This window comes from Dendrobates tinctorius, unplaced genomic scaffold (genome assembly GCF_039654945.1).
Source record: "Dendrobates tinctorius isolate UK_male_01 unplaced genomic scaffold, ASM3965494v1 ptg000114l, whole genome shotgun sequence".
NCBI classification, from domain to species: domain Eukaryota; kingdom Metazoa; phylum Chordata; class Amphibia; order Anura; family Dendrobatidae; genus Dendrobates; species Dendrobates tinctorius.
Window position 1 is genome coordinate 350819 of NW_027361782.1, and position 12662 is coordinate 363480.

Sequence of the window (12662 nt, forward strand, 5' to 3'; positions counted from 1 at the left end):
GATAATAATACCAAAGAATTTGTGTTTGCAATCATTTTCAGGAAGATACTGAGTATTATCTGACAGAATTGCAGGGGTGTCAATACTTTTGGCCATGACTGTATGTATCAGAAATTCTTACTTGCTATGAGCGCCGACCACCAGGCGGTGCTCATAGTGATCCAGCAATGACAACCACAGGGGTCTTCTCCTGACCCCGGGTTGTCATGCCAACCCGTCGGCGACCCGGGCGCCGATGGGAGGAAGAAAGGACGCGCTTCCTGCGCGTGCATGTTAAATGCTGCTATCAGAGTTTGACAGCGGCATTTAACATCTGAACAGCTGTGGGTGAATTGCGATTCCACCCGCGGCTGTTCCAGGCAAATATCAGCTGATATGATCAGCTGTCATGTCCCAGAAAAGGTGCGGGCTCCAGCAATGGGCGTCGTCCAATGATGAACTGTTTCCGTCACTGGACGTTAAGGGGTTAATCATGTCTTGGCTTTGAAAGGCAGAGAAGGGAATATAATCCATTAAGAAACAATAATTGGATAGCGCAGGTAACATGTAAATTTCACCTTTAATGAAATGGATTTACAAGTCCTACAGCAGTTTTGATATTTTTATCACACATTGCAGGATTATCACCATTGAATACTAAAGAGATATTCTATGTCTAACCTCCAATTTGCAGGAACTGCAACATGACTTGACTCTTAAGCCCAAACAAAGAATCGTAAGGCAGAGACCCCCAATCATCAGTAGCAGAGTCATAATTTTCAAGCTGTCCAGTAAAATCTGGAAAAAGAAAACATTATACATACATGAGACGTATAAAACAGAAATGAAGTATCCACATTTGCAGAAATTTGCCACATTGCATCAGAAAGTGACTGCTGCCCTTATACATTGAAGAACACGCATCGTCAGATTCTTAAGGCAAATTGGGTGAATCACACTAAGTGTATGTGCACTTTTAGGAAACACAGGCAGTGTTTTTTCAGAAAAATCTTCTGTGCCATTTTTTTTCATAATTTTTGTGGCTATTTTTTTTATCCCTTAAATAACATATTGGTGGCTTCCAAGAAGAATGTACCGGTCACTTCTTTCAGATGCTTCACAGCGTTGCAAGCATGACGTGATTAATTGAAGTTACAAAAGACAGAACATATGAACATCAAGACATTTTGTCATTGCTATGCACATGTTCCTTTTTTGGCATGTTTTTAGCACATTTTCAGGTGGTCTCAAGGTGGAGTTCACCTAAAAAACACTTTATGTACACATACCCCAAGTGATCAACAGTTTAAAAAGGTTATCTGACCATAACAACCTTCTCTGATAGTGCTAACAGTCTGAAAATGCAAGGTGATCATCATAAGTAGGGATGAGCAGACCCATGGATGGTCTCTCTCTCTCTCTCTCTCTCTCTCTTCTGGGAGAAGTCCATGTTTGAAGCACCACACTAGACACTAGGCGTCCGGTACGAACCTTCAACTTTACCGTTCGGGTTTGCTAATCTCTAACTACAAGTAGAGCGTCAGAAAAATATTTTTGTACATATTGTATACAGGTTGTGAGGTTGGTTGTAGCAGTTCGAGTAAGTTTGTTCCTGTTTTTCTACTTTTTATGGTGCAGAAAACCTTTTTTTTTTCTGGCTGATATTGCCTGAATACACTTGAAAAACAACAGCCACAACAAATGAACATAAGTGCACAGCAATGTCAAAATGACTTGTCTTTTAACCACTTCAGGGTTTGGAAACTGATGTGGTTAAAAGCAGTAAAATGCTGATTCTTTGGGCTGTTTCTACCAGGCAGCTGCTCTCCACAATAGTGTAAAATAAGCAGAGAAAAAAGCTGGAGTTGTCACTTTTGCTTATTTTTTTTTAGATGTAAAATAGTGGCCGCTCTTAGAGTTTCTTTACTATTCTCTACAATGTGCACAAATTATTAGGCAATTTGTATTTTTGATGATTTATTTTATTATTGAACAACTACAGCCCTGTCGGTCAATCCAAAAGGTGAATAAATCTGAATATTTAAGTAAGTAAAAGGGAGGTTTTGTCTTTTTTAGAATATTTGTGTGTGCAGGATTATTAGGCAACAAAATGAAAAATGTACATTTTCCCAGATCAATTGTTAATTTCATCTGACATTTCTACAAAAAAGTCTCAGTTACCAATATCCTTCCACCCATGGAGACTTTCAGTTTCTTAATCTGTTGATGATCAACTTCTTGGGCAGCACCAATCAAAGCCTTCAGCCACTGTTCAGAGAGGTATATTGCTTGCCTTCACTAAATTTTTTGCTTAAGAAGAACCGACAAGTCCACAATAGGGTTTAGGTCAGGTGAGGAAGGGACCATGTCATTATTCTTTCATCAATAATCCCTTTATTGCCTAGACAATACTTTTATGCATGTGATGGAGCTTTGTGCTGAATATAGATAATGGTTTTCTTGAAAGATTTAGACTTCCTGTACCACTGCTTGAAGAAAGTGTCTTAAAAAACTGGCAGCGGGTTTGGAAGTCGATTTTGAGTCCATCTTTAGACTGAAAAGATCTAACTAGCCCATCTTTAATAATACCAGCCCATAGCAGTTCTCACCTCCACCTTGCTGGTGTTGGAGTCAATGTGAAGGTCTGTGCTCGATACTAATCCAGCCATATGCCCATCCATCTGGTCCTTCAAGAATCACTGAACTCATCTTCAGTCCTTAAAACCTTTGAAAAATCTTGGACTAGTCTTGACGTTTCACCTTCTGTGTCTTGTTCAGTGGTGGTCGTGGTTCAGCTTTCCTTACCTTGGTCATGTCTCTGAGCACTGAACACATTGTATTTCTGAACTCTCCAAGGAGGTTGCAGATCTGGAATATGATAGTATTGGAGGATAATGGGTTCCTTGTCGCTTCAAGTTTGATTTTTCTAAAATTTGTGGTAGTTAATGTGCATCTTTTTTCTCAACAAGTTTTGTGGGACCCTGTTGATTATTTACAACAAAACGTTTAATTCTTCTGTGCTCACTCGCCAATATCTCAGAAATTTCTAAAAAAAATTGACTTTTCAGAGTCAGATAAATCTCTTTTTTGCCCATTTTGCCTGAGGAAGGTAAGCTGCCCAATAATTCTGCGCATCTTAACAAAGGGTGTTGTATCCTTAGGCCACATCCTCCCTTTTTGCACAAATACTCATCACCTGATCTGCTTCACCCAATAAGCATTCACGCTTATACAGCTTGGAGTTGAAAAATCTGCAGAAAAATGATGGTATGGTCAAAATATTCATTTGCCTAATAATTCTGCACACAGTGTATTAATATCTTTTTTTCAGTTTCTTTATAGGTTGCACACTGGTTTACACAGTTTGACAATTTTCCCCATTTCTGATAATTCTTTTACGAAAACATATTAATTGGCTTCCTATACATTTAGCCCTATTGTACATATATGTATATATTATATATATGCCTGAGAGAAGGAAATTATAATGTTTCCGAAGGCAGAGATGACAGGCATTCAAAATAAAGCTTTTTTCTACTTTAGGTGTGAAATTTAGAATACAAAAGAGATATTTAACGAGCCATACATTTTCATACACGTCCGAGAAGGAATATTATTGCAGCAATTATGTAAATGTCATAAGCATCAACCTGGCACTGTTGCAATCCCGTCTTGCATCTCCTCAGGTTATAATCAGTGTCATATCCATAGTAGTTTCTTGGAGGCATTGTTGATCTGTAGTAACCATCAGATTTTTTAAGGAGATTCTCACAGACTCCTACATCGACTCTATCCCAGCCATAATATTGAATATCACGAACTGCCATGACCATGCCCGCAATAGACACACTAAAGTTCATTAAAAGGGAAAGGGAGACAAGTGCCACCTGTATGGGTAAATGAGAAAAAACAAAGTAGTCAGCATTAGAAAACATCCAATACGTTAGTGATAGCCTAACTAATGTATAATGGAGGCTTCAACTAAAGACGCTCAACTATAGATTTCTCAAAAACACAAAAACTGTTTAATAGAACATGATAAGTTGAAATAGAGTATTATTGTAGAACCTACTCTGCCAAGCTATTCTGTAACGAAAGACCAATAATTACCCAGCATGCTTTTGGAAACTTGTACGCCACAAGATTCAGTATCCCAGATACAATGAACTGTGAAGAAAGAGGCAACAGGTAAAATTGGTTTCATTGAGCTTTCTAAATTAAGGGTGTGTTCACACTGAGCTTTTTTTTAGTTTGTCTTTGAATGAGAAACACTTTAAAAATCACAAGGAGTTCAAAAACACAATTGGAGAATAAGAGAGTTTCTGTTCCGAAAACTCGGAAAAAAACACTAAAAAAAAAAACCCAATGTGAACACATCCTACCAAAGCAAGATATAGGCTTTTTTTTCATTCCATAGAAAAACACGAAGCATGGAAATAAAATACGTGAATTAATGATCTCTCAATTAAAGTGCTTGTCTCCTTACAGGGTGCGCACCACAAGATGTCAGGGGTCTCCAGTATTGCCAGCACGGGCGGGAGGTCACGTGAGTAGAAGTCTGCGATTTGCTTACTTCAGACAACATTCAAACTAGACGTGCTCGGCCTCGCTCAGTACACTTGTATTGAGAGAGAACAACAATACCAGAGAATCCTGACAGTGTGAGAAGCGCTCACTTTGATAATTCAGAAGAATTTCAGTCTGTGAAAATTGGACCGCATCACATTTTATCCAAGTGTGATATGATTTTTCCCACCGACCCGTATAGTTGAATGGGCGAGTGCCATCCGATTCAAACCGTGCAATGCTGCGATTCATTTTCCTTAGACCAACTAGGTCCCAGGAAAAAAAAATAAAAAAGTCAAACGTGCACAACACCTTAGAATAACATGGAGATGAGTGATACCCGTCAAAATGATGAGGTCATCTGCATGAGCCTTTAAAGGGACTCTGTCAGTACAGAATGTTCAAACCAAGTACAGGGGCCGGGTGCTTGATGGCTGGGCCAATTATTTAAGTGCACCTTCTGACCAACTTGGTTTTCATCTCTCTCCACCCTTTTCTGACTACATATTGCTACTGCTAGAGTTGTCAATGAAAAAGAGGGGGACATGGAGATAGAGAGAAAATAAGTAGGTAGGAGGATCCTTAAATAATTGGCCCCACCATGATAGCCCAAGCGCCTGTACTTGGTTTGAACAATCATACTCTTCTGACAGGTTCCCTTGAAAGGGGTTGTCACATGAAGACAATTCCTGTCTATATGCTCCACTATTTGGATGTCATAGAGGAAGGTCTAGAACAGAGTTATCACCTGTGCAATACTAAAGAAATTCTGAAAACATGATCTGTTGGTGGCTTTTGAGGACTGGAGTTGGTGACCACTGGTCTGGGAGAACAACACACTCTCCAGTACTTCTAAACCTTTAAATCTGAGAGTCTTGCCAGAAGAAGTTTCCCTCAGCAAATTAGGAACTGGAATGCCTGATGCTGAACCGACTGTAATTGCAATCCGAAATTGCTTGATTATGACGAGACCAACCTTGTACAGGAAAGCTCATATCAGCAAATGACCTACTGTTGTGGACTGTCCATCTATAATAATAAATGCCCTAAGCAGCTTCCGGTTGTAACAACTTCCGTCCAGTTGTAACCGGTGACGTCACTGCACACCTCTTTCCATGTTAACCCTCAACACACACTCCTCTCACCTTTCACCATCTCCACTCACGTCCACTCACTCTTTCACTCCACATACGACCCTTTCTCTCACTCCGACTCTCATACTCACGCCGTCATCGCCGCTGATCCATGATCCCCGACATCTTCTTCCGCCGGCGCCATCCTGGATCCAGACGTCCTCCACGCCGGCGACATGTTCTTGCGGCGACGCCATTTTGGATCGGCGAAATCCCGCGATAGTCAAGATGGCGTCGCCGCAAGAACATGTCGCCGATGTGGAGGACGTCGGGATCCAAAATGGCGTTGGCGAAATCTCGCGAGATTTCGTCGACGCCATTTTGGATCCCAACGGCATCCACGCCGGTGACATGTTCCTGCGGCGACGCTATTTTGGATCGGCAAAATCCCGCGATACTCAAGATGGCGTCGCCGCAAGAACATGTCGCCAGCGAGGACGACGTCGGGATCCAAAATGGCGTCGGCGAAAACTTCGCGGGATTTCACGATACTCAAGATGGCGTCGCCGCAAGAACATGTCGCCGGCGTGGACAACGTCTGGATCCAGGATGGCGCCGGTGGAAGAAGATGTCAGGGATCGTGGAGCAGCAGCGATGACGGCGTGAGTATGAGAGACGGAGTGAGAGAAGGGGTCGTATGTGGAGTGAAAGAGTGAGTGGAGATGGTGAAAGGTGAGAGGAGTGTGTGTGTTGAGGGTTAACATGGCAAGAGGTGTGATGCTATCGCATCCTCCCGATGCGATAGCATCGGGCCATAATCTAGTAGACTATAAATGTCTCGGAGGTCCTGCTCCAACTTTGCAGTGATGTTCTAAAATGTTACTGCATAGGAGCGCAGTGGATCTGACAGCTGGAATCCCCATAGAGAAATTAGACACAGTTTATTGCTGTCTGTGATGTACACATAGTGCTAAAGAAGCACTTTGTAATAGGAAGCACTGATGGCATTTCCTCCTCCATACACAGTGGTCCTGTGATCACTGTACATAGTGAGGGAGCAGGAGCTGCTGGGTCATAGGAGTCTCAGACAGCTCTTCCATGCAGCCAGGAGGTTACATTAACCTTGTAACTTGGGCTAATACACCAGCCCCAGTTACAAGGGACATAAGATAAAGGAGAAAATATTAAAATGACCCCCCACCCTCTGCCCAAAAAAAAAAAATCACAATGTGTAAAAAATATGAAAAATAAATAAATTAATATATGAAAAGTAGCTGGTAAAAAGTAAATAAATAAAATTGCTACTGTCCATCCAAATTATTATTAATAGACCCAACCCTGTAAAAAAAAAGTATCCAATATATAAAAATAATTGTTACATAATGGTGAACACATATTTTATTGTATTTTAGAGGTTCTTTTTGGTCATCAAAAAATGGGAAAATCAGACACATACAAGTGCTTCTCACAAAATTAGAATATCATCAAAAAGTGAATTTATTTCAGTTCTTCAATACAAAAAGTGAATCTCATATATTATATAGAGTCATTACAGAGTGATCTGTTTCATGTGTTTATTTCTGTTAATGTTGATGATTATGGCTTACAGCCAATGAAAACCCAAAAGTCATTATCTCAGTAAATTAGAATAATTAACAAAAAAACCCTGCAAAGGCTTCCTAAACGTTTAAAAAATTTAGTGAGAAGCACTTGCATGTCCCTTATTTTCCCAATGATGTAGGCTGATATCAGCAAAAAAAAAGGGAGCTGGGCCGGATAGACGTCACTTATATGATTGGTGGATCCTGTGTTATCAGCTATATATAGACGTGTTACTTGTCATTGAAATCCTGCACAGATAATATGGAGCCTGCTGGTTTCTGGAAGAGTTGCAATTTATTTTTTTCGTGACATAAAAAAAATATTGCCAATATTAAAAAAAACAACAAAAGAAAAACATGTGACACAAAAACCTGATTTAAACAATGTGTTATTTTTATTGGTCTAGGACTAGAATGCCTGTATGAATCTGGCTTAAGGGAAGAGTTACTCTAGCCACAGATTATGTTTAGGTAATGAAGTCTACTATAGGACTGCTTGCTATTGATATTAGTTCCTTTCCTCTTGATCCCTCCAAAATACCAAAATATTTTTGCCAATTTTAAGATTTATGTTTATTAAGAAAAAATTCCTAGAAAAAACTTATCAAATCAGTTTTCACTTTGCCATAGTTGCATAAAATCTATACAATATACTCATAGCCTCTCTTTATGGCAGCTTGTTGTACTGCTAATTCTAAGGTCTTTCCTTTCCACACTAAAGAGCCATAAAGGGTAGAGTCCTAATACATGAACTGTAATGTTCTGTGTGGCCTACAGGGGCAGTGTAGGCTAAGTATGCGTCAATATTAAAAGATATCAACCAGGATATATCTGGGATGCAAAGGGGCAGAAGGACATCATTTACTGGTACTTACCGGAAATCCTACCCAGAAGTTGGTCCCTGTATAGAAGATGACCGAGCTTGGCTGGACTATGGCTATGATAATGGCCAACATGACAGAAACCAAACCCAAGGTGATATAGGCGGCCTAGATTAAAGAGAACACACATGAGATTATATATACACATACAGTCATGGCCAAAAGTATTGACACCCCTGCAATTCTGTCAGATAATACTCAGTTTCTTCCTGAAAATGATTGCAAACACAAATTCTTTGGTATTATTATCTTCATTTAATTTGTCTTAAATGAAAAAACACAAAAGAGAATGAAGCAAAAAGCAAAACATTGATCATTTTACACAAAACTCCAAATTGGGCCGGACAAAAGTATTTGCACCCTCAGCCTAATACTTGGTTGCACAACCTTTAGCCAAAATAACTGCGACCAACCGCTTCCGGTAACCATCAATGAGTTTCTTACAATGCTCTGCTGGAATTTTAGACCATTCTTCTTTGGCAAACTACTCCAGGTCCCTGATATTTGAAGGGTGCCTTCTCCAAACTGCCATTTTTAGATCTCTCCACAGGTGTTCTATGGGATTCAGGTCTGGACTCATTGCTGGCCACCTTAGAAGTCTCCAGTGCTTTCTCTCAAACCATTTTCTAGTGCTTTTTGAAGTGTGTTTTGGGTTATTGTCCTGCTGGAAGACCCATGACCTCTGAGGGAGACCCAGCTTTCTCACACTGGGCCCTAAATTATGCTGCAAAATTTGTTGGTAGTCTTCTGACTTCATAATGCCATGCACACGGTCAAGCAGTCCAGTGCCAGAGGCAGCAAAGCAACCCCAAAACATCAGGGAACCTCCGCCATGTTTGACTGTAGGGACCGTGTACTTTTCTTTGAATGCCTCTTTTTTCTCCTGTAAACTCTATGTTGATGCTTTTGCCCTAAAAGCTCTACTTTTGTCTCATCTGACCAGAGAACATTCTTCCAAAATGTTTTAGGCTTTTTCAGGTAAGTTTTGGCAAACTCCAGCCTGGCTTTTTTATGTCTCGGGGTAAGAAGTGGAGTCTTCCTGGGTCTCCTACCATTCAGTCCCTTTTCATTCAGATGCCGACGGATAGTACGGGTTGACACCGTTGTACCCTCGGACTGCAGGGCAGCTTGAACTTGTTTGGATGTTAGTGGAGGTTCTTTATCCAACATCCGCACAATCTTGCGTTGAAATCTCTTGTCAATTTTTCTTTTCCGGCCACATCTAGGGAGGTTAGCCACAGTGCCGTGGGCTTTAAACTTCTTGATGACATTGCACACGGTAGACACAGGAACATTCAGGTCTTTGGAGATGGACTTGTAGCCTTGAGATTGCTCATGCTTCCTCACAATTTGGTTTCTCAAGTCCTCAGACAGTTCTTTGGTCTTCTTTCTTTTCTCCATGCTCAATGTGGTACACACAAGGACACAGGACAGAGGTTGAGTCAACTTTAATCCATGTCAACTGGCTGCAAGTGTGATTTAGTTATTGCCAACACCTTTTAGGTGCCACAGGTAAGTTATAGGTGCTGTTAATTACACAAATTAGAGAAGCATCACATGATTTTTCGAACAGTGCCAATACTTTTGTCCACCCTCTTTGTTATGTTTGGTGTGGAATTATATCCAATTTGGCTTTAGGACAATTCTTTTTGTGTTTTTTCATTTAAGACAAATTAAATGAAGATAATAATACCAAAGAATTTGTGTTTGCAATCATTTTCAGGAAGAAACTGAGTATTATCTGACAGAATTGCAGGGGTGTCAATACTTTTGGCCATGACTGTACATGTACATATTGTATTTTACAATCAATAAATCTGACTGCCCCCTACATTCTGTAGATCATACGAAATATTTCTTCACGATTTCTGTTTTTACAAAATATCTCTGGGTGCTAATACACTTCTACCAATCCATGTAAATATAACAATCATATTATTATTTGAAGAGTAGTCATACACCTTACCCCAAATCCTAGGGGTGCTGCCGAGCCTGATGTATGGGAGGGCTCTGCCTTTTGCCCACTTTTCTGCATTTTCTTCATGTCATAGACGAAACGGAAGGCGTCCAGACAGCAGTCCAAGGTAGAACGCTGGTTAATATTGATGTGTACCACTGTTCCATCAGGGGTCTCACATGAGACGTTGCCATTTTCACTCTTTACTGTGCTGATAGACATCTTGTCAGACTTATGGGAAATACTTAAAGAGAAGAGCCAAATGTATCAAACTTGTCTGAATTTTTTCTTTTTAACATTAAAGCATATATTAATGAGAAATTTATTAATTACATAATTATATGCGCTAGTTCTTGTAACATATTTCTTAATTTTTTGGAGAGAACAGCATAATAATGAAGCTTAATGAATGTAAGGCTAGTTTCACATTAGCGTTTACGGCCGCCGCTAAGCCCCGCACCCTGACACGCCTCCACCGGTAGCTCCGCCTACAGGTGCATGACGCTGCATGCGTCCTGCGTCCCCTATCTTTAGCACTGGGGACGCAGGCCGAGCGCAGGTATGCATTTGGTGGCGCATGCGTCCTTTTGACGGTGCGCCGAGCGCACCAAATTGCTACAGGTTGCGTTTGGCGCTGGTCGGTGCACCGTCAAAAGGACGCATGCGCCGCCAAACACATACCTGCGCTCGGCCTGTGTCCCCAGTGCTAAAGATAGGGGACGCAGGACGCATGCAGCGTCATGCACCCGTAGGCGGAGCTACCGGCGGAGGCACAATAGGGGGCGGGGCTTAGCGGCGGCCATGCACAGCCCGACGCTGCGGCCGTAAACGCTAATGTGAAACTAGCCTAAGATAAGTGCTTATGTCTGTGTAGTGGTAAATTAATTTGTATGTGTATGAAAAGCTTATCAGTAACATGTAAGACTGTGCTTCTATGATTACAAATATCAAAAGATTAAGCGTCACTTCCAAACAGAAATCAGGTGCTTACGAAGAATAGCCATCTCTATATAAAGCAGCACTCTGTAGCGCTATAGCATACAAACATGAAATATATGAAATATGAATGACATTTCTGCTCTAGAAAATTGAGAATACTTAGAGCATAAATTGACCAATTCATGTGTATCCAGCAGCCACGATAAGGCAACTCTCATTGCTGAGAAGTGGGAACCTGCCTTATGTGAATCCTCTTTTGGGCTAAAGCCTCATTTATATAGGAAGATAGGATCCTGCTGACTTAGCACTCCACCCATCAGTTGCAGTTTAAATCTCATATATTTCACTTTTGCATGTCATAACGCCAGATAGTGCTACTTTATTTGTTTGCTATATATGGAGATGAATACTTTTAGTAAGCACCTGTACACACCTGATTTCTGTTTGGAAGTGATGGTCAGTCTTTTGATATTTGTATAGATAGGCTCTCTGACTGAGCACTCCATCCCTCAGCCTCAGGCTTTTTTAATTACAGCAGGATCCTACCTTCCCATATAAATGTAGGCTTTAGTCCAAGAGAGGATTTACATTAGGCAGGTTACCAGCAATGATAATTGCCTTATCGTGGCTGCCGGGTACACATGAATTTGCCAATTTATTAGCTAAATATTTCATGTTTGCATGCTATAGCACTACAGAGTGCTACTTTATTTGGTGGTTTGTGCTTCTATGATGACATGAGAAACTTAAAAGCCTACATACAGTATGATTGTGGTTACAATCATATGAGCATTGATCAATAGCATTTGCATAGACATACAGTGGCTTAAAAAGTATTCACCATCCCCCTTGTCATTTTTCGTGATTTACTACCTCATAACCTGCAATTTCACTTTTTTTGAGGGTTTGCATCAGTTCATGTAAACAACAAGCTTTCAACTGTGAACATTTGGTTTTCTTTTTATTGTGAAGCAAACAATAAATAGGACAAAATAACTGAAAACCTCAGTGTGTATAACTATTCATCCTCTAAAGTTAGTACTTTGTAGAGACTCCTTTTGTAGCAATTACAGCTGCAAGTCGCTTTGGATAAGTCTCTATGAGCATTCCAAATCTTGCCACTGGGGTTTTTTCCCATTCCTCAAGGTAAAATTGCTCCAACTCATTCAGGTTAGATGGCTTCTTCTGGTGAACAGCAATCTTCAAGTCTGACCACAGATTTCCATTTACATTAAGGTGTGGGCTTTGACTAAGCCACTACAAAACATTTACATGTTTCCCCTTAAACCACTCGAGTGTTGCTTTAGCAGTATGCTTTGGGTCATTGTCTCGTTGCAATGTGAACCTCCGACCCAGTCTCAAATCACTGACAGACTGAAAGAGGTTTTGCTCAAGAATATCCCTTCTTTTTGCACCATCCATCCTCCCCTCCACTGGGACCATTTTCCCTGTATCTGCTGCGGAAAAACATCCCCACATTATGATGCTGCCACCATTATGTTTCACTTTGGGGATTGTGTTCTTGGGATATGAGCTGTGTTGGTTTGGTACCAGACAGCATTTATTTTAGTGGTCAAAAAGTTCAATTTTTTCTCATCTGATCAAAGCACTTTCCTGCATACATTTGGGGAGTCTCCCACATGTCTTTTGGCAAAGTCAAAACGAG

The 12662-nt window shown here is 40.7% G+C and overlaps 1 protein-coding gene across 1 annotated transcript in view; it reads right to left on the reverse strand.

Moving 5' to 3' along the window:
• LOC141101039 (uncharacterized) overlaps nt 1-12662 on the reverse strand; it is a 51705-nt gene that overhangs the window by 23159 nt on the left and 15884 nt on the right. Inside the window, exons 2-6 of the mRNA XM_073589825.1 lie at nt 10067-10301; nt 8095-8208; nt 4090-4146; nt 3630-3866; nt 661-777 (exon numbers count right to left, since the gene is read on the reverse strand). Of these exons, the coding sequence (XP_073445926.1) occupies nt 661-777; nt 3630-3866; nt 4090-4146; nt 8095-8208; nt 10067-10279 (738 nt within the window). The 5' untranslated portion in view covers nt 10280-10301. The remainder of the gene's footprint in view (nt 1-660; nt 778-3629; nt 3867-4089; nt 4147-8094; nt 8209-10066; nt 10302-12662) is intronic.